Genomic DNA, 22,844 nt, shown 5'->3' with positions numbered 1-22,844 from the left:
TAATCTTAGTGATTTTTTTGTGCAAGAAGGCCTCATTAATCTTAGTGTTAACATGATAAGTACATTTTTGGTGCAAGAAGGCCTCATTATTGACATGATAAGTACATGTTTAGTGTAAATCTAACAATGAGAATTGATATTAAAGGGACTTGCAAAGGTTAAGTCTTACAGATTTTATTTTATTTTATTCCAATGGCCAAGATCAACTTAACCAAAATGCTGCAAAGCTGGTATTCAAATAGGCAGCTGGTATTCAAACAGGCAGCTGCTGTAGCGAAGTGTTTGGAAGGTGTATGGACATGGAAGGTGATGTTGTATCGACAAATAAAGAGGGGGGATGTTCATGTCTTGTTCTCCCCTCGTTCTCCCCACCATGAATGCCCAATCAAGAGCTTTTCAGACAAACCGTGGGATGTATATACAGAGATTTAATGCTTCCCAAGAAGGCTTTAATCTTTCCTTAATGAGGATCATCATCCTCATTAATCCTTAATGAGGATCCTCTCATTAATCCTTATTGGGTTTCCAAATGGAGCAAAAGGTGGTAGGCTGTGTTTTCCACCTCAAGACCATGCAATTGTCCTCTAAGAAGAGATCCCAATTGCCTTCATGTTTCCTGAGAAGGGTTTTTGCATGCTCTACCACCTCTGCACTTGGCACAATTGCATGAAACCCAGCTTTTCTCATTCTAGAGCACCACCCTTTGCACCCTTCATTCCTCTCTGTCCTGGCCTCCCCCTCACAGGCCACATTGTTTATCAAGGCCATAGCTGCCTCCCCTTCAATTATCTGCGTCTCCTCACTCTCCTTCCCCTTGAAGCACACATTCATGGAGTCCAAAAACCTCCATTCAAACTCCATTGCCTTCTTAAACCTCTCCAAAAAGTCCATTGAGCCTTGTTCTGTGTCATTCTCACTCAATATACATGCATCTAGATTCAAGCTGTGAATGAATTGCAGAAACTTGTCCCTTGCACTCATGGTTAGCTCTCCTCCATCAACTTAGCTTGGATCAACCTCATCATTGGTTTGATGGAAGCAAAATTGCCCGCAAGTCACCAATGCTTCTCCATCATTAAGGCTTAAATCATCTTTTTGTAGAGACTCTAGTTGCTTTGAGATGATTTTAAGCTCCACCTTCAAACCCAATTTCTTCGCAAATGGCTCTGATCTAGATAAAAAATCAGCACTTGCATCAGCCACAACATGGAAAAGAGCACTGAAATTTTGCACTATGGTTAGCCTCATGAGTTTGGGGGGTCCAGAGGGCCTTGTTGCAAGAGCTTCAATAAAAGTTGGCCATTGGGTGCCTAGTGAAACACCAATGTCCACAATATGCACTACATCATGACCCTCACAAGCTTCCAACATAGCCCCATTGGCTATGGTGTACACTGTCTGGTGCCAAGGGCTAGCATCATGAAATCTAAGTAGAGCACTTTGCACAGGCTTAGGAGCACAATTAGCATAATCATTGGGATTAAGAAGTTGGCTTATTGGAGGAGGTAAACTAATACTCCGTGTCACCCTTGAGAATAGAGCTTTCAGTCCATTGGCTGCTAATCTTTGATTAGCATCTCCGCTGAAGGAGGCTAGATTGTTTAATACCCACATTAAGTGCTGAGTGCAGATTATGTTGTTGCTAGCTATGGCTGAAGCACAGGCACATAGCAATTGCTCAGCCCATTTGGGCTCTTTTGAGCCACCATTAGCTTGGGATCCTCTGCTTTTGGAGGTGTAGGTTTTTGATCCTTCTCAACATTGGCTTTGTGGAGAGGTTTATTGACATTGAAGCTCTCCCCCTCATCTTCTCCTTCATCACTGGAAGTACATGAAATGGTTGGTTTCTTACTGTTATGGGGAGGTTAATGTCTGTTTGTTGCCCTTGATCAAGGCTTGAGAAAACTCTCTTCTTGTTGGGGCCTCCACAGCGAGCTTGGATTCTGGCTTGAGACTGCATTTAACATAAGAACACCATGTGTCAGCATTACTTCTTGTTCATGGATATGGGCACAGTAAGGGTCATGAATGTAGAAACAATGAGATCAGGGAAAAATGTACACACTTGCATTGCATAAATGCATTCAGCTTACTACAATCATATGCTCAACATTGAACCCAACTGTGAGACACAGATTAGAGAGAGAGAGAGAGAGAGAGATTGTCTCACAACTTCGTGTTCACAAGGGAAAATTTGCATACTTTGCATTGCATGCAGCGGAGGTAAGTCTTTGGCAATGCATCTGTAAAACAATCCTTATATGCATCTAAAAAGTTCAGCCAATCACTCGTAAGAGTACCTTATAGTTCCAAGTATTATGACGACCCGTATATACCGAGGGTATAACTGCAGCTCTTTACCGGCAGTATATACGAGTAAATCTAAGACTTGAAATTATAAGCGTTAATGTTATCCAGATGATGATTTCGAATGTCGTTGATATGATTTTAATTTTGTTTGAGAACTGATGAATTGATTTGGATTCTGATTGAAAAATGATGATTTCTGAAATTTAGTTGAAATATAATAACCTGAGCGAAACCACAATGAGGATGAATGGGACGACTCCCTGTGATGATATTTATGATGAAAAATCACACTTTTAGTACAAAAAGAATATCTTTTATGCATACCTCTATGCATGAAATCCAATATGATAAAAGTAACACTTTTACAATAAAATAATCAACTTTTATGCATACCTCTATGCATGAAATTCAATTATGATAAAAGTGACACTTTTATATTAAAATAATAATCTTTTATGCATATCTTTATGCATGAAATCTAATTATGATAAAAGTAACACTTTTATGTTAAAATAATAATCTTTTATGCATATCTCTATGCATGAAAATCAATTATGCATAATATAAAAATCAATTTCTCTAGGATTACAATGAATATCTTTCAATTAATCTAGGATGATAATTCCTAGAATATGGTAGGAAGTCCTCTTTTTATGCTTTGAATGAAATTATTTTTTTGCGTACGTAATTTTTATAAAAATTTTGCCATAGCTCCGCTATGACTGATAAATCTCAATTTTTCTAAGGGATAAAGCTTATCATTAAGGAAATAATTAGAATGATCTCTAATTGGATCTTAAATCCATGATGGATTGAATTATCAATATTCATGAAATACATAAACTAAAAGCATAGAAAAAAGGCATTAATTTGGCCTCAAGCATAGATTAATCTTGGATTAAGGAAAAGCTTTATGAAAAGCTTCATTTGGATTGAGAATGGGTCATGAGTATGACCATTTCTTGAGTGAGAGAGAGAAATTACATAAAAAACCATTTGAATTAAGCACAAATAGAAATTTATGTAATTCTTAACTATCATTAATCAATTAACTTCAATAGCATTCATCAAATTATATAACTCTTCACTACCATTCATCAATTAACTTCAATAGCATTCAAAAACCATTCCAATTAAGCCTCTCAAGCTTGAGAGGGGTTGAGAAGAGAGAAGCATTGAGAAATTATAGAAAAGATCAAAATTCACCATTTACCTTACAAATTGCTTGATTCTTTGTTCACGGTAGAGGCCCCCAACCAATCAATTGGTTAAGTATGTTGATGGAGCCACCAATGGGGATTGAAGAAAGAGGAAAGCTCCAATTTCTTCAATTTGGAGAGAATTTTAGAGAATAGTAGAAATTAGCATTATTTCAACATAACTCTAGTATAGTAAAATTCTTCTATTTTTTTCAAAGGACTCATGTTCTATTTATAGGAGAGGGAAGCTCTAACCAAAGCTAACTGAATTCTAGAATTTTCCAAATTTAGTTTGGTTGAATTTGGACTAGATTTGGACCTAGTTTGGTTACTTTTTGATTCGGTTTGGTTCCATTTTGATTTGGTTTGGTTCAAGAGAGAGGAGAGATAAAAATATCACATTATTTTTTAGTTTAAAACTCATTCAAGCATGTGAAATATGCACCTTCTTTAAAGAACTCCCCTTCCTTACATATGTGTCAAAATGGAATCATTATACCCAAAATATCTCATATTTTTAATATTGCTCATAGTTTTTTACTAATAAACCTTATACATTTTCAACTCTTCATCTTGTGTGAGCATTTACTCATTTTTGGATACCCAAAATATCTCATATTTATAATATTTCTCATAGTTTTTTACTAATAAACCTTGTACATTTTCAACTCTTCATCTTATGTGAGCATTTACTCATTTTTGGATACCCAAAATATCTCATATTTATAATATTGCTCATAGTTTTTTACTAATAAACCTTGTACATTTTCAACTCTTCATCTTATGGGAGCATTTACTCATTTTTGGGTATCTTCTTTTACAAATTGGATTTATCTCCTCCCTACACATGGATTGATCCTATTGGCCCATAGGAACCTTAGTTGGACCATAATCCAAAAATTTCTAAAAATCTAGACCCTTAGGCTAAGGTCCTTTATACCCATTTCCAATTAATTCCAATTGCACATTGGAAAGTTCTTTTTGAATTTATGTTTCAGGGGAACTTATTTTAATAGGATGAGATAATTTTCTATCCAAAAAAATATGAATATTCTCTCTCTAGAATATTTTCTCTCTCTAGGTTAAAACAGTTAGAAACAAGGTCTTTATATTTCTAAAGAGGGATTGATTATAGGGGAAGATACTAGACATCAAAAAAGAGGGGTTGGGGGAGGAATCTTACATTCTACCCCACTTAAAAAACGTGAGATGTCCTCATCTCACAGGTGGAGTATGATCTCTTTCATCTTCTTCTTCTTCTTCAATCACTTCCAGCGTTACGCCTTGGAAGTGGACGGTCGATTTTTCCCTGGTATTCTGCTAGAGTATGGATGACTTGAGAACTATCGATTAAGCCCTTGGTTTTCAATTGCAGTATAGATCTGCCCTTTTTTCCTCTTCTACTTTATCTGAAATTGTGACTGCTCTGGCTGCTGTAGTCTGAGGTGGAATTCTTTCTCTTTGGTTGTTCCTGTTCTGGAAAGGATTTTTGAGGTTACTCTGGACAGAGGCAGATGGTTGGGTTGGAGTTCTTTTGGGGTTACCCTGGCTTGGGTGAGACTGACCCTGATTAGATTGGTAGGAAGGGATTGGTCTCCGAATTCGGGGCCCTAGACTTCCCTGTCCCCTTGACATGGTAGGCGTTGGGCAGTCTTTTAACTGATGACCAAAACCTTGGCATCCAAAACACCGGTTCTCACTTCTGAGCTCATCGTTCTGAATCCTTAAAATAGGTGGGCCTCCTGGTAGGGGAAGGGTCTTCCTTCACTTTGGAATCTTCCTGCATCCTGATTCTTAATCGGCCCTTGCTGCCTCTTTAGGGGTGGAAAGTTTGAAGTACTTCCCTGGGCTTGGAATCTTTTAAAGTTAGAGGGTGCAGGCTTTGGTGGGACCTTTATTACAAAGGCTTTGGCAAAATCCTTTGCCATTTTTACTGCTTCAGCCACATGGACACTGGCTTGGCATTTTTGACTAGTGTGTCCAAGGGTTCGTTCATTCCCCGAATGAACCTGGCCATGAGCTGTTCTTCATCTAGAGGTGATGAGTATTTGAGTAGAAGAGCAAAGGCTTGGTGATATTCTTCAATGGTTTTGTTCTCCTGCTTTAGCTCTAAAAATTCGTTCATTTTGGTTTCCAAAAATTCAGGGAGACAAAATCTCTTTCTCAAATAGGTTTTTAGGTCGTTCCAGGGTTGAGTACTTCTATTCAGACGGTTGGTGTCACATTGGTTCCTCCATGCTACCCTGGCTGTTCCCACTATTTTCACAACCGGCCAAGAGCCATTTTGCTCAGCTCATTATAACCTGTGATGTCAAAATACTCTTCCATGGCTTCCACCCATTTCTCCACAGTCTCACCCAGTTTCTCCCCTTCTCCTTTGAAGGGTCCTGGTTGAGTCCTATGAAGAGCCTTGCGAACATCAGGGTCAAGTTCGTCATCTTCAGAGACAGGGTTTGCTGGCTGCTCTGCTGACGGCTACAATTTCCTCGTCTCATGATTCTGTCAAAAATTTATATATTAGAGAGAGAATAGTTATAAGATCAGAAGGGAGGTTCTTATTTCTGAATACCTCAAAAGCTGGGGAGAAATCTTACATTCTACCCCACTTTAAAAAAAAAGTGCGAGATGTCCTCATCTTGCAAGGTAGTAGAGGACAACTCTTTTTATTAAGATCCAATTTATTCTAGGGTTCCTTATATTCTCGTCAACCCAACAGAATACGGGGATAATTATCCCTTATATAGAACTCATTATTAAATAACAATTCATTCAGATCATATCATCCATATTTTTAACACGATAATGGTCCATTAGACCGAAAAATTTCTTTCTGAACATTCCTCTACGGAAATTTCAGTCAAGCAAGTTCTCAATTTGTCATCCCTTAACTTGATCTACCGAGTCAAGAGTTAACAGTAGCAATTTGACAGCACAATCCACTAATCTCATAGTGATTTGCTGAATTCATTATCATCATAGTGGAAAGTTCTCCTCCCCCCAGCATGAATAGGTAATATATCTTTGACATAGAATTCCAATACAAGCTTTGGATGAAAAGATAATCCTCTTAATATTTGTTGTTATTTGATAAGGTACTCTATCTTCTTTCGCCTACCATGTTGGATGAGCCTTAAAATAAACCATCTTCTTGATCCAATGAACATCTTCAAGAATGTCGCATCTAACACTTGAGAGGAACACGGGACTCCTCGCTTCTTGTAAGAGAGGATTTACAAAGCATAGAGAGGATGCAAAGAGCTTGGCCATGAGAGAGACCAAATGGGAAGATAATTCTACCTCGAGCACCTTGGATATTGAAAAAGAAGGAGGAGAAGTTCATGAAAGATGCCATTACTACATTCCGTACTCCAATGGGTGCATGAGGTGTTTAAAAGGTGCCTTCACAAAGACAAAGAAGAGAGGTGTTAAGCAAGTATATGGCTTGAAGTCCCACAATTGGCACAAGATGCTTCAAGTAAGTGAAACATTGAAGTTGTACATATTTAACTTGTTCGATCATGATGTATCTAATCATGGTGTAGAAATGTTTATAGTTTATTCTTCCTACAAGCATTTCCAATTGTGCATCCCACAAAGTGCGAGAGATGATTTATAAGATGGGGGAGCTTGTGAGGTTTGTACCCCAAACCCTCATCGCCAATTTTCTACACACGTTTTTCTCAAAATGATTTGTTTATTGTTTCGCATCGTAGATATGTGAGCTCAAAGGAAATCGATCCATGTACACTTGACTATGCAAGGGTCATGGTGGTGGAGGTGGTTTGTTTGGTGGAGGAGACATTCCCACGGTCAATTCTCACAAGCAACCTACATCTTATGGTTCATTTAATTGATCAGATTGCCATATGTGGCACTCTGCATGCTCGATGGATGTTCTTTCTTGAGTGTTTCATGAAGACCTTGAAGGATTTTGTAAGGCAAAATGCAAAGCCAGAAGGTAGTATGATTGAGGGTTAGTTGGTACAAATTTCACTTGTTTCTTAGAATACCTTGCCGAAGTGGATCCCTCTCTCCCTCACCTATGGAGCAATGAAGAAGACTTAAGGATGACCTCTCATGTTCCTCAAGGAAAGGGAAAGACCAAAGTCATGGATACAGAGATGCATAGTAAGCTTAATACCTGTTGTGTGCTTAATAGTGATGTGACTCAAAAGATGGGTGGCAAAGTATGAGGATGAAAAGGCAAGAAGACAAAGTGGAAGGTCAGAATTCCGTAAGCGCCATGGACGTAGTGTGCCATACCCCGAGAACGTACGATCACTTCCCAAGGATCTTGATGTAGATTGGCTACATGAGGAGATGGAGAAAGTGGCACAAGATGAAAACATGCATATCACATTGGTGGAGGAGTGGGAGTATGCCCAAGGATGCTTCAAAAAGGTAAACATACTTGTGTTCTCAATCATATTTTAGTATGTTAAACTTGAGAATTTTTTTTTGAGGTCTTTATAATTTTTTTTGTCTTGGTATAGTGCACAATGTTTAATGCTTTGTGTTCGGAGGGTAAACATTTTTGCACACAAAGTATTGATGAGAAGAGGAACACCCAAGATTGTGGGGTAATTGTAAGCTTTGAGGGAGCCAATGGAGCCATGGATGATTATTGTGGATTGATCCAAAATATCATTAAGCTTGACTTTTGAAGCTTCTTTGTATATATTTTGGATGTCAAGTGGTTTAAGGATGTGGTGGTGGAAAGAGGTCCTAATGCAACAATCAAGCGTGATGCAAGTGGCTTTGTAACCATTGACTCTACAAAGTTTTGGCAAGGAAAGGATGGGACTCTAGTGCTACCTTAATTGTTGGTAATTACAATATATGCATTTACAGATAGTAAAGATATAATTGTTTGTATAATGTACCTGTGTGCTTGAATAGGTTATGTATCAACCAATAATTGACAAATAAGAGATGGTGGCATATAATCCCAATCTCACCATGTTCAAGAGCCATTTATAGTACATTCACCCACATTGAGCATATGGAGGAGCATGTCAACTCAACTATGGAGGGAGATAGCTTGGAAAACATTGATGATCGTGCCGTTGGAGATGATGATCGTGTTATTGGACCATCCTCTACTTGTCGCTATCGATTGGCTAGTAGTGGGATGGATCTCTTTGTAGATTTGGATATAAGCGTAGACATTGAGATAGATACTTTAGCAGCGGTTGACCTTATTGAAGATAAGGTTGAACTCTAGTTCTTTCATTGTACTTTTATTATGGCTATGGTCTTTCTTTTGGTATAGATTCATGCCTTTTTGAGATTACATGTATAGATTCATGCCTTTTTGAGATTACATGTATAGGTTTATTGTGATATGTTGCTTTTCGTCGCATTACTTGATCATTCACCTTTGGATTGCTTTTCATGGAGGTTCAAGATTTTTTTTAAAAAAGCTTCACTTTGATAAAAAGATATGGGGATTGAATCATTGTTCTTTGGATTGTTTTTCATGGCATTACTTGATATACCTAAGCCTTTGCATGTATCCATCCCTTTCACCACATTACTCGATTTATACCTATTTCTTTTCTCTTTCCTTAGCATATTTATCCTTGCAATTATGCTTTCTAGAATGCACCAAAAAATCATGCATATTATCAAAATCTGATGCACATAGTTCAGCAAATGATATTTTTGAGGATTGAAGATTCTATTTTTCTTTGCAAGGTCTACAATTGCAACTACATAGAAAATTATTACAGACTGCGTCTATAGTGTGTCTGTAATCGCATCTATAAGCGTGTCTAATTTGAAAGGAACTAGACGCATTTATAGACGCGACTATAGACGCAACCGTAACTTATGCATCTATAAGAGCATCTAGTTTGAAAGAAAGTAGAGATGCTTATAGACGCGTTTATAGACGTGAGTATAGATGCCCTCGTAACTTGCACGTCTATGCTTGCTTTATGTTGGAGTGTTAGAAATCACTGGGGACTGCTTCGCAAGCACTCCGGCCCACGATCCTACTCGAGGCACTACATTGCACTACGTCCTCGGTAGAAGAAAAATGTACCCTCTTCTATGCTGATCTCGACATGCAACAACACTCCCTACGAGAGTAGCACGACTAGAGCCAAACGGGCATGATTACTCCTAAGCATGGAAAAAATCTCAATCTGTTTTCTCTTCAATGCGTTAGTCCTTGCAAACAACTAAGCTATGGAATCCCTTGAGATATCTATCTCTGCCTCTAACTCCACATCCATGGGATGAGTATCATCTCCATAGGCATCCTCATCATCGAGAAGATCATCCTTGAATTAATTCTTACAGCTAGTGTCATCAGCTTGTAAGGGCTTCTTGTCCACGAACTCCATGATGTCCGTCATTGCAGATGGATCTAGGGGGTCATCTATAGACAAGGAAACATCAACAACGATGTCAATGGGAACATCCATGGTCCCTCAGGAACCGGAAGGAGATTGTGTCATCTTGGTCTATGAGCGCTGGAGACGCGGTCTCATCCATATGAGAGAGAGAGAGAGAGAGAGATGGTGGTACGTCCAAAACTTGCTGCTAATGAGAGAGAGAGATGGTGGTACGTCCAAAATTTGTTGCTAATGAGAGAGAGAGACGCGGTCTCATCGATATGAGAGAGAGAGATGTTGGTACGTTCAAAACTTGCTGCTAATGAGAGAGAGAGATGGTGGTACATCTAAAATTTGTTGCTAATGAGAGAGAGAGACGCGGTCTCATCGATATGAGAGAGAGAGATGGTGGTACGTCCAAAACTTGCTGCTAATGCCAACATTTCCGCTTCCTTGCATAGCCAGGGTGGTACACCAACACCTTCCACCTGTCAAATGGCAACGCCAAGAGAGAGAGAGAGAGAGAGAGAGAGAGAGAGAGAGCGCGAGAAATCTTTGGTTGTTGTTTTGCTCAGAGGTTCATGCCCAGTGTCGTTCAAGCTTCATGACCCCCCTTTGCTGTTGTTGCAGGTGACTATCCACGCATGGGATAAACATTCCTCGCTTCTATGCATACAGGAGAGAGAGGGAGAGATAAGGTGACAACCACCCCTTCCTTGCTTCTGCTGGTGCGCTTTGCTCTGTCAGGCTCTTGTTGCTTGAACCTTCTCTCAAGCACTCGATCTTGCGTGGGCAGGCTGCTAGTCGTTGGTTGTGTTGCCGAGTTGCAACGTTGGTGCACTGTGAGCCATTGTTGGGTGGTGCTCACTTGACTAAAGGCAATATGGCATGCTGTTGTGCCCACTGTTTACAGTCGACGAACAGCATGCCAATATGGCATGCTGCTGTGCCCGACGAGCAATCGCCCCCACTCTGCGAGAGAGGACATGGCTACTCTCTCTCTTTCTTGCTCTCGTGACCACGTTGGAGAGAGATCCCCCAGCTGCCGTCACACTGGCTTGCACTTCCTCCTTCCCACCCCAGCTTCCTCCACACAGTCGGGCCAGAAAGAAATCGATAAGGTGATTTTTCTCTTTCCAACTATGATATTTTTGTTTTCGCTATAAATCTACGAGACACCTCGGGGGCTACTGCACATGTTGTACCACCATAAACGTAGAGACGTGATATAGGGAAACTAGCATGTTTTTTTATTATTGTATGAGGCCGAGTTACATATATAGATCTTGCATGATGTTGCATGAGACGTTTGAGATCTACCGGCTGATTTTTAGAGCTTTTCAAAGATGAGAGGCATTCCAAATTGCGGCTGCATGATTAAGACAGTGGTGGGGGCATGGCGGTAGTTAGGGGAGACGCGGAAACTGTAACGTTGCAAGATGGAGGAAAGCACCACTTTGGCCTCGAGCATGGCAAATGTCTGCCCTATGCAGCTGCGTGGCCCCATGGAGAATGGCATAAAAGCTCCAGCCACTGCACTTGCCTTGGCAACACCCCCTCCAAACCTCTCAGGACGAAACTCGTTAGCATCCGGACCCCAATACCGCTGGTCATGGTGCCAAGCAATTATTGGCACTGCCAACGTCGTCCCTGCTGGGACTTCGATCTTCCCCAGCTTCATATCAGTGCCTGCTTTCCTAAGCATGGCCACTACTGGAGGGTACAATCTCAGTGCCTCATGCAGCACCATACCTGCCTGCAAGCAAAGATGCTTTGTTAGCCATTACATTCTCAGTTTTTCTTGTTTTTCAACCACGGTCAACTAGGCTGATCATCTGATCATCTGCCACTTACCAATTTCAGATGGTTTACCGACTCGGCTGTCGGTAGCTCTGTTGTCCCGCACAGCGCATGCACCTCCTCCCTAACACGCTCTTGCCATTCCGGACTGCTTGCAAGCAATAGAAATGTCCAAGTCAGCAGCGTTGATGTCGTCTCATGCCCTGCAAAGAAGAAGGTCTTGCACTCATCAATGATTTCATCAATCCCCATACTCAGGTGTTTCTGGTTTCCCTGGAGCTCTCCCTTGTTAGCCGCCATCATCAGGCCAAGCAAATCGTTGCCATACATGTCTCCACGACCAATATCAGAGGACTCTAGGCGCTTTTCAATGAGTTGGCCAAGGACCTTGGCAATTCTATTGCTGAGCTTCCAGCGGTACCGATTTCGCGCAGTTGGGAGAAATCTGCCTCAAAGAAAGGTCAAAAAGCATATGTTTAGAACATTCTGGACATTGAGAACTGGAAAGCCATTAATTCTGCTCTCAGCTTCTCACCTTGATCCAGGGATATATACAGTGCGATTGACCTCGTCTAAGAGGATCTGCTGCTCATGCTGCATTTCAAACACTTGCTTGCCTTCTGTGAAGCTGCTCCCAAATGCAGTGTGAGCAATAATATCAGCTGTCAGAGCTCTAAAGTCTGCATGAACATTAATCTCCTCTTCTTTCTCTACTCGGGCTTCCCATTTTTCCATCATTGCAACCGTACACCCGGCCATCGTAGGAGCCATGGACTAGTGTACATGATCCCAATCATGATGTTAGGCTCAATAAACCCTTGCATGAAAAGGTATTCACAATGTTGCACTCCACTCACCCTCAAAACACAAGTGATGTAGATCAGATAATTTCATTTCATATGTAATGTCACATGCTATGTGTCATGTATAATGGCATACGTTATGTGTCCCATGCTATGGAAAATGTTATGTGTCACATATCATGGCAGACAACATGAATCTTATCGCTATCACAGAACTTGCTTATCGCTATCACAGAACTTGCTGCATATATTGGAAGTTGAGGCTACCTTCAGCTTCTCAAGAAAGAAGGCTGGGTTCATGATGCGTCGATGTTGAGCCCACTTCTCGCCCTCCAAAGCCAGCAGCCCATTTCCCCCCAAGTCTCTAGTATCAGGCCTTGCACGATTCTTCTGATAATGCCCAAATTTGTTGGACAATATTTCCTTGGCCTGGTCAGGTTCTGTTAGGATGAGTCGAGCTTCAGAAGAAAACCAATGCACAAAGAGCTCACCTGTCATGATAGCAAACCAGCAACAATAAGAAAACTGTGTATGTGCATGTGTGTGTGTGTGTGTGTAGAGGCTAGAGCTGAGGGGGGTGTGTGGATTATAGGAACATGGAGTTATGGACACAACTTTGGACTGTCAAACATCCCCCTATTTCATGAGGTCTTGAAGCGATGAGATTCCTACTAAGAGAGTAAGGTTATGTAAAAGGGGAGGAGAAGGGTGTGTGTGAAGGGACTTAAGGTTTAGTAGCTCACCTATTTAAAGGTGAAGCTTGGAGGCCTTTTGTGTTGAGCAAGAGGCCTAGTTGTATTCATAAACAACTTAATAAACAAGATATTTTCTTGTATTCTTTGAGTGAATCTCCTCCACATATCTCATACACCATGTTTTATCTCAACATAGTATCTTGAGCTAGGTTGTGTGGTGGAAGTTCTCCTTTTTTTGAACCTTTTCTTCTCAATCTCCATAGCCTCTCTGAACCAGCCATCAGTGGAGGACGTGGGGAGGGCTGTAGAAAGTGTTTCAGCGTCTGCTTTCTTCTGGAGAAATCATCCTCAGCTGAAGGCGCTTCAGCCCAGCTATTCACATTGGCGATACGCGCGTAGTACAGCTCGGCATTGTGTTTCTTGTAGACAGACACGCTTTTCAACAGCGTTGAATGTCGTACACGAATTCGCCTTGTGTGGTGCCCTTCAAGCTACATTAGCTTAGGGCTTTTGAAGCACTAAACCTCAGAGGTCCACAGCTCAAATCTCAGCTGAAATGAAGACATAGAACGCTCGTGGGAAGGAAAAAACCAGGCGCCTAATACTGGTTTTTTCATGAAAGCTTGCTCAAGCTTTTGTTAAAAGTGTTCATAAATACTAATAAGTATTGATTAACATTAATCATGCTATTAATCTAGCAAAGGAGAGCCTCTTAAGAGTGTTTTTAAACACTAAGTATATTCGTGAACACTAATGGTGAATCTAATCACCAACACAAATATCATTAGATACTAATAATATACTTTTAAGCACTAATAGTGTTGCTAAACACTAATGGTGATTTTAATCACCAAAGAAAGTGTTCTTTAACACTAATTAAGCTCTCTTAATCAGTATTCATGGTTGGGTACAAAACCTAAGTGCTAAACCATAAGCTTAACCATCTTAAACTCCTTTTTTAAGCAACATCCTTGACTTGATTAAAGGTTGTTGCACTCTCATAAGCCTTTCTCTCTCTACTTAAGCCACATCATCACAAATTTTTGGTTTTTTCTTCTTCATAAATCAGCCCATTACTCTCTAATATTCTTCTTCAATAACTAATATCAAAGGACAACACCCAAAGGACAATTTTTGGTTTTTTCTTCTTCATAAATCAGCCCATTACTCTCTAATATTCTCCTTCAATAACCAATGTCAAAGGACAACACCCAAATCAAGAAGTTCTCGGGAGAGAGCTTCCACACTTAGCAAGTCCTTGACAAGTACAAGATGATGTCCAAAGGTTTTTGGCCATTCATCTCCTGCACCAAGGTTATTGATCAAACTAAGGCTGAAGATACTAAAGATGATGAGAGGGCACAAGCCATCATCATGCTTCATCTTGATGAGGCTCTCATTCACCATGTGGACCAGCTTCCGACTGCTGCAAAGGAGAAATGGGATGAGCTTGATAAGCTCTATGGAGCTCGTGGTGGTAAGAATTCCAAGATCTCACTTAAAATTTAATTTTTCAGCTTGGAACTCAAAGAGGGAGACGGCATTGGAGCCTTCATCTCTCACTTGAAGGGCCTTATGGCTCAACTTGCATCAGTGAATGCGAGAATGGATGAAGATGATGTAGTGGCTGTTTTGTTAAAAACAGTCAAGAAGGTGTATCCCACCTTAGTCACCACCCTGAAGAACATACCTAATCCCACCCTTGAAGGAGTCATTCAATCTTGTCTTTATGAAGAAAAGAGGCCAAAGGGAGGAGTTGAATCTTCAAATGCAACAACTTCATCGAATATCGAACAAGCTTTGTCACATCAAGTGATCAAAGTAAGATATGTCTATTCCAAAAAGGTGGGTTATTTGGCAAATAATAGTTGGATCAAATATCCCAACAAAATAAAATATAACAAGTGTAAACAAACGGGACATATCACTTCTAAATATCCTAACAAAGAGTCAGAGGCTAACTTTGTATCAGCCTCTCTAACTCCACTGAAAACCTGTTTTAAATCTCAATGTAGCCACACCTTTATTCCTAACCTTGTACGCGTAATGTTATAAAGGCATCCTATGTCCAATACCACCTATTCCAATTCTTTTCATAGTTGGTATTGAGGGGAGGTATTAAAAGACTAAGGTTATGTAAAAGGGAAAGAGAAGGGTGTGTGTGAAGGGACTTAAGGTCCACTAGCTCACCTACTTAAGGTGAAGCTAGGAGGCATTTTGTATTGAGCAAAAGGCCTAGTTGTATTCATAAACAACTTAATAAACAAGATATTTTCTTGTATTCTTTGAGTGAATCTCCTCCACATATCTCATACACCACGTTTCATCTCAACAATTCCTATTCATATCTAACATTGTAGACTTGTAATAATTAGAAGTTATTCAGTGAACAATATCAATCAGTAGATGGGGGTTGGTCAGTGATGGTGAGCAATGATGAAGCCATATTACAAACCAGCAAGTCGTCAATAAACAAGCAAATGAGGAGAAGCAACCAACTGAGAGTAAACCCTACAAGGTCAAGGAGCAAAAGAAGAAGAAACAAGGAAGTGAAGAGGGCAGCCCTTCTCAAGGATGACTAGGAACCAGAAGAAGAAGATGACAAGATGAGACTCGCCACCCATTGTTAAGATGCTTGCAGGCCCTATTTACGAGTTGGGCAGGGTGACAACTGAGAGTAATATCTATCTGATAGTGTTAAAAGAAAATGAAGCTTACCGTATGTTTTGGACCAGTTGGGCGATGTCATGGGAGAGATGAGGCATGGGAAGGGAGCGGGCATCTCTGCCGATGGCCACAAACTCTGGGAGGTTGCCATACAGGAAGCGGCCGGGCATGCACTTCACCCCCTGCGCTTCAAACATCCGCCTGATGCGCCGAGGCCGCCACCACATGCCTACCACCACGCTCGTCCACAGCGTGTAAACAAGGGGGCGCCCAGCACCACCAGCAGCGAAAGCACTGCATCTCGGTAACAGATCTCGGGCAGCGCAAATCCCATCGTCGTCTCCGCAAGCGTGGGTTCAGAGCGCTCTCTCTCTCTCCACAAGCTGGGTTTTCCTTCTCTCTTCTCTGTGTTATCGCGTGTGTGTGTGGGGAATGCGCGCGCGCTAGTCTTATAGAGCTGCAAACTATCAGTATCCGAGGTCGTCACCCGTGCTGTCATCCTGCTCAATATGTCAAAGAAGATGTCGGACATTTTCACTCAAACTCTTGTTCCTCTCACTTGGCCATAGGACCCACACATGCTCACTTCTTGCATTCAGAGGGAGACTTATTAACATTATAATGACCCACTAAATATCGTTGGGCCAGTCTCAAAAATAAACTTTCTTTTTAACCAATGAAAAAAGGATGACCTTCAAGCCCAACCAGTTTTTATTGAAAAAATGCATAGATTAATCGGTTTTATAAGTAAACTTCAAAAATTTGAACCTTTAAATTCAGGGCTAGGTAAAATTATTGAGGCAAAGTTATAGAATGATAAGGTTACATTTAAAACTGCCATCGAATTTACGTTGTCCGTAAACGAAACATGGCTTTTAGTGACACCTAATGAAATCCAAGTCATCTCCTCGAATAAACATGCTTCTCTACTCATTTTTTAAAACCACTCGATTAAGGGCTTTTAGTGACACCTAACGAATAATCTAAGGCATCCCCTCGATTAAGGGCGTAGCCTCTTGGGTATAATAAAGGAAGTGATGGCGCGCAATTTTAGTACCAATTCCTCTCAATAAAGGCAAGAAGAAGATTAAGGGCATATCATTTCTAAAACATGGCACAAAAATAGCATGGATAGCTACTAGAGCGAATTACCTTGATAATCTTACCTAGAAAGGGAATATTATTCCAATAGAGGGCCACTGTATGACGGATTTTGCATTGTGGTGCAACATCATTACATTTTTATTCTACTTTTGGAGTGTGGTGTTTCAAATATTGGAGGCTGTGTAGAATAAAGTGAGGGTGAGGCTATCAATAGTCCCTCTACCATTATATTTTTCAAGGGTGTCAACCCATCCATATGTACCTATTCACACTAAAGTCGTCAAGGGTGTTTGGCCCCTCTATCCTAATATTTTATGAAGGGGATGTATTTTTGCTTGAAAAAATGAAAATTACTATTTTGATTTATTACCTTATAGAAATACTTGGAATCACAGAGTTTTTACCATCCATGCACAAACTAATAATTTAATCTTGTGTAATGGCACAAAGATGGAGAACTGAGAGAGAGAGAGAGAGAGAGAGAGAGAGAGTTACTACTCCAAAGAGGAGTGGAGGGGCAGCCCTACTAGATGTCAGATTACATATGGTCGCTATGGGAGATGACCTTTATTGCAAGATATGTGTGTATCTCAAGAGCCATGGGTGGTAATGGCTAAGGCCCTCATAGAGGAGGTCGCACTTGTGCATGGTAATACCGGGATTGATGCCACACAGTGGGATGTAGTGAATTGTTCCCAATAGGTTCGAGTGGTGGCTTCACCTCTCATTTCTCATTTGATGATCTCGTGGAAGGAGATCTTGGCACACCCTAACTGCAAGCCTTTATATTGCAGTTCTCGTGGAAGGAGGTCTTGGCACACCCTAACTGCAAGCTTCACCTCTCGTTTCTCATTTGCAGATCTCGTGGAAGGAGGTCTTGGCACACCCTAACTGCAAGCCTTCATATTGCACTTTAATTCTATGGCAAGTGAGGTCTTGGCTACTTCACGACTTCTGGAGTTGCCTGACAAACTTGTTGAGCGGCCGAAATTCAATAGAATGGCTCAATTGGGACTAGTGAGAATTATGGATGCTTTGTTACCACATAGAGGCCACTTATTAATAAAAACTCTTCTAACATATGTGCTAGTAATATAGCAACACTACGCATAAGCATGCATGAATAATATGTACAATCATTTGACACATGGCCAACAAAAATAACTCATATGAATAATAATAATTCGAGATAATATACACAAGATCCTCCATATGCGGCACATGCACTTCTCATCACCTATCTCACAAACGTAAACACGTTAGTTGTTCCAATTAATTGCTATCATAACAATTAATCCCAATATGAAACATTGATAGGTACAAACACAACATACACTCACCACTTGTTACACTTTGATGAGAGTATCATTTTACACATCATTCAGCATGGCGTGTATTCAAGGATTTCACTGGCGTAAACGAGAACATGTGAACATGTTAATAACATATGTTAATAACACAAAAAATCTTGTGATCACATGTTATATTCACAAAGCTTTCACAAGGGCCTAAAAAAATTATCTTTGTTGGGCATAAAAAAATCTTCTTAGGTGGCCCCACTGACCTGCTATTATGTAAAGATGGTAACATGAGAACATGTGAATAGCTTATTCCCATGTGTAGCCAAGCTTTTAAGGGGTTCCCAAATGGCAAGTTACCTGTTATTTTGTGAACGGTAACATGAGAACATGTGAATAACTTGTTCACATGTGTTATTATCACAAAAAATCTTGTGATCACGTGAATATTAAATCCCTGCGTGTATTACCACCTATTACACTTTGATTAGCATGGCACATCATTTCGTAAACCACTTGTTATGCTTTAAACGTGTGTAGTTGCCTAGCATAGTCCACTTATTTCACTTTGACCACACACAGTCATCAATCATGGCACTACTTATTACACTTTAACAACATACACCCATCAAGCATGGTCTCAAGCTTTACCAATAAGAATAGGTAACAAGTATTTAATGCGGGGTCACCCATGATACCAATTCACTAGCATTGTACACTAGCGTCCGATTTCCCTATTCGGATAAAGGGTGGATATTATGTACTATCCCTCCTGCCTAGATAAGCAATTGACCTTAATTGTGTGCTTTCTTATTGTGAGAAAAGGAGATCAATGTCTTACAGTATAATAATTATAGTATCTTCTCTAATTAGATAGACATTCTATCAAGGAGATCAATGTCTTACACTATAAGAATTGTAGTTCTCTAATTATGACAGAATAGACACTCTATCAAGGAATTATATGTGTAATAAATTTTAGTGTCCCATACCACTAGAAATTATCCCACATAAATCTAGAGATAAGTATGCATTGGAATCCTTGACACACATACCACAAGACTAATAAGTAGTGGAAGTTGATAAAGCATAGTTCAAGATGGAAGGGCCACTTTCGATGAATAAAAACTCTCCTTGAAATTTACAAGAAGTCTTAAATAAAATTTATGAATATTCGTCTTCATCATCATCGATCATATTTATCCCAAGTGAAATATACTTTAACTTTGGTGGGCAATTCAATGCAATATGTCCAATCTCATTGCACCTGATCCGATGCGCAGGAGTAATAAAATGTCGCCGATATGCTTGAATTTGAGAAGTTGGTAAAACATTTGAAGTAAAGCTTGTATGTCAAAAGATAAGTGGCAGAAATAATTTTGTTGATGTTGAATAGTCAACAAAAAGCTATGGTTCTAGAAGTTTTTAAAAACTCGAGAATATTTCCCATGAAATGTGTCCAACATAGAAGATAACTCGCAAAATAACTCCTTGGTGTCGAAATAATCTAAGTAATAATGTGTTGAAGAAAACTTTAAAAGAGTCATGAAATTTTGTAGAAGAATCTTGAGTCATGTTTTATCTACTTTTTTGCTGAAATTTGCTGTCAAGGCAAAAAGAAGAATTTTTGGGGTGGAATCATATGATTTCTCATTTGTTGAGATATGCATAGGAGCTACCTCTATGCAATTTGTAGGAGAGTTGAAAATTTTAGAACTTTTGATTGGTTGATATTTCAATACAAGACAAGCAAATACCGACGTTTCTTGTGACGAAAAAGAATTTCTTGTAAAATTTACGATCATTTATATGTACGTCGAAAAAAGCGTCGCTATGAAATCGTCAGAAACATCGTCCAAACAAGCGTCGAAATCGATGTCACAATAAATGTCAAAATAAACATCAAAAATGAATTGTTTATGATGCTCATTTCGACGTATATACCAATGTTTATTGTGCGACACATATAGCAACGAACATAGGCAATTTCTCGCCATAAATTTTGACGGACACAAACAAATTCGGATTGTCGTTCCGATGATTTTTCTGATGGATGCAGGAATAAATGTTTTTTGCATAATGGTGCCTCTAGGTATCTGGATACACCATTATGCCAAATATGTCAAGACTTTATTACATTGAAGATTTACACAAACTTAAATAATTAAGGCAAACAGAGATGCATTGATAGAAAATCAAGTTTCAATACTAGATATCAAACCACAAAGATACATTGTTACCAATTGTTGAATATCAATCCTTATACGATAAATGTTGTATACAAAAAAGTTGCCGCATATGCATGTAAACTATACATGCCTAAAATAGGTGCAAAAAAGATCTATACAATTCCAAAAATGTGCATAACATGTGAGCTAAAGTGGTGTCCAATCTATAAGCTAGCCTCAATGGGGAGGCTTAGGTATTGCTCTCTACAAAAACAATGGAATACCCACAAATTAGAACACTATTGTGGACAAAATAGGTAATATTTTTTGAAAACGAGAAACATTTGGCATCTTTCAAAGACACCATAAAAAAAGTTCAGTTTTTTATCTCTTTTTAAAAAGTGGTCTACGTATGCGTACAACACTGCCAAAAAATGATAATATTTGGGCACTTTACACGTTTCTTACAAAAATTAACATGAAAAAAAGACTTCATTTTGCTTACTTTTTGAGATTATAATTGAAAATCTAACAATAAGTTTTTAAAAAACATATCAAAATAGAGACAATATTTATTATTTCCATCTTCAATCCATTAAAAAAATGATACAACTATAAAAAGAAGCCATTTTCTAAACTTATAGCTTATTGCATAGTTATGGTTCCTCATAATCATTGCTACACCATCACTAGTTGATGTACCTTTCCCTGAGAAGGTAGACGAGGCATCCTCTTCTTCACTATCCACAAATACATTTTTTTTTCTTCTATGTGTACGCTTGAAGCTTAGACTCCTTGGGTTATCTACCATGTTAGCATGATTGAGGATGTGCTACACAGAGTGCAACTATAAAAAGCTACTTATATTATTATATTACAAAAGCATTATCTTGATACAGTTATTATCTTAATTACAAAACCTTATTTTGGCTCTTGATGAGAGTAGTACTAAAATCCATTTTTAAGCTCTTGAATATAACAATTTCTTGATTGATAATATATACTTTTTTAAAAAGAGTTCATTACGTACAAATGAATTTTAAAATACCATGAATAAGCTATTTAAAAGTTGTCTAATTTTAAAAAATGATTACACACTCATTTCTAAAGAAGATGTGACAAAAAGGACTTAAATGGTAATTTTAGGTATTAAATGAGTTTAGAAAGCATGAAAAATCTCACTTTAAGAAACAAAAGTTTAATACTTTCCAAAATACTTTTTTATAAAATATCAGGCAGGGACTTAGGTTCGAATCCTGCTGGTTACTACACATGGTAAGAATGTTTTAGCTACATTATTTACGGCCAATCTTAATGTTGAGTAAGAACTTGTCTGGTAAGAGTTGATCTTTTTTATCAACTTGATACAAAACATCAACTTTTATGAAAATTTTATATTTTGCATCAACGTGATGTAAAACATCAATTTTATTTGCAAAACATCAACTTTTTTTACAATACTTGATGTTTTGTATCAACGTTATGCAAAACATCAACTTTCCACAAAACTTGATGTTTTGCAATAACTTGAGTTTTGTGGAAAAGTTGATGTTTGTATCAACTCAATGCAAAACATCAACTTTAAGGCTAAAAGTTGATGTTTTGCATCGAGTTGATGCAAAACATCAACTTTTTCACACAACTCGATGTTTTGCATCAAAGTGTTGATGTGCAAAACATCAACTCTACCACAAAACTTGATGTTTTGCATCAAGTTTCAGTGCTCCGGAGAAGAAAGTTGGAGGATCGGAGGTCGATTTTTACAAACAACTTGTTTTAGTGATTCTATCAAAGTGATTGGCTACATCTCGTTTTGTGACATCTACACATCACATCAACATAGTCATATTGGTACTCAAAATTTGTGGAATAGGTCGTCTGAGCATGCTAGCTACATGGACAGAATTGCTAAAATAGGCCGTTTGTGAAAATCGACCTTCGACCAACTTTCTTTCGGAGCATCAGAAACTTGATGCAAAACATCAAGTTTTATGGTAGAGTTGATGTTTTAAATCAACTTTGATACAAAACATCAAGTTGTGTGGAAAAGTTGATGTTTTACATCACTTTGATATAAAACATCAACTTTGATTAGAAGATAGGTTTAATAGGGCTAAGGACGTGAAAAACACATATGGTCGCAACCTTTGACTACAAATTTGAGAGGAGGTCAATAAAAAAAATGCTTGTCTATGTAACCATGTAACCTTTGCATCATAAATAATATCGCTACTACATAGTAGATGCCAAAAATTCATGATAACAAAAGAGCTAGATGAGATAATCCACGATGACCTGTAATCCAGATGTGCAAGGCTCCATTGATTTAGAAAACTACGAGTCGACTGATTCGCCAATCCTAATTTTTGTTCTACAATTCAATTTAAAGCTGAAGAACTATAAGCGAATACACGTGGTGGAACCATCTATGTGTCGAGGAGGGGGGTGCATGTGAGCCT

The 22,844-nt window shown here is 39.0% G+C and overlaps 2 protein-coding genes across 2 annotated transcripts; both read right to left on the bottom strand.

Annotated features, from left to right (window-relative positions):
• Positions 1–507: 507 nt before the first annotated feature.
• LOC147609881 (protein NODULATION SIGNALING PATHWAY 1-like) lies at positions 508–981 on the bottom strand. Its single transcript, XM_086787218.1, has one exon. It carries the CDS (start codon positions 979–981, stop codon positions 508–510), a length of 474 nt encoding a protein of 157 aa, XP_086643344.1.
• A 10,121-nt stretch (positions 982–11,102) lies between these two features.
• On the bottom strand, positions 11,103–12,901 carry LOC147609880 (cytochrome P450 CYP72A616-like). The gene is made up of 4 exons (XM_086786996.1): positions 12,721–12,901; positions 12,186–12,424; positions 11,705–12,095; positions 11,103–11,606 (listed from the first exon to the last, which is right to left on the bottom strand). Exons 1-4 carry the CDS (start codon positions 12,751–12,753, stop codon positions 11,181–11,183), a joined length of 1,089 nt encoding a protein of 362 aa, XP_086643122.1. The 5' UTR covers positions 12,754–12,901; the 3' UTR covers positions 11,103–11,180.
• Between the last annotated feature and the right edge of the window lie 9,943 nt (positions 12,902–22,844).

Source organism: Cibotium barometz, chromosome 50 (genome assembly GCF_041138505.1).
Source record: "Cibotium barometz isolate CiBa-2024 chromosome 50, ASM4113850v1, whole genome shotgun sequence".
Classification (NCBI taxonomy): domain Eukaryota; kingdom Viridiplantae; phylum Streptophyta; class Polypodiopsida; order Cyatheales; family Cibotiaceae; genus Cibotium; species Cibotium barometz.
Note: the sequence above shows the minus strand (reverse complement) of the source record. Positions and strands in the feature narration are given on the sequence as shown.

Coding starts and splice junctions, on each gene's coding strand:
- LOC147609881 (XM_086787218.1), bottom strand. CDS start 981: ATGAGTGCAAGGGACAAGTTTCTGCAATTCATTCACAGCTTGAATCTA.
- LOC147609880 (XM_086786996.1), bottom strand. CDS start 12,753: ATGAACCCAGCCTTCTTTCTTGAGAAGCTGAAG. Junction 12,425..12,720: donor TCTTTCTTGAGAAGCTGAAG/GTAGCCTCAACT, acceptor CATGTACACTAG/TCCATGGCTCCTACGATGGC. Junction 12,096..12,185: donor GTATATATCCCTGGATCAAG/GTGAGAAGCTGA, acceptor TCTTTGAGGCAG/ATTTCTCCCAACTGCGCGAA.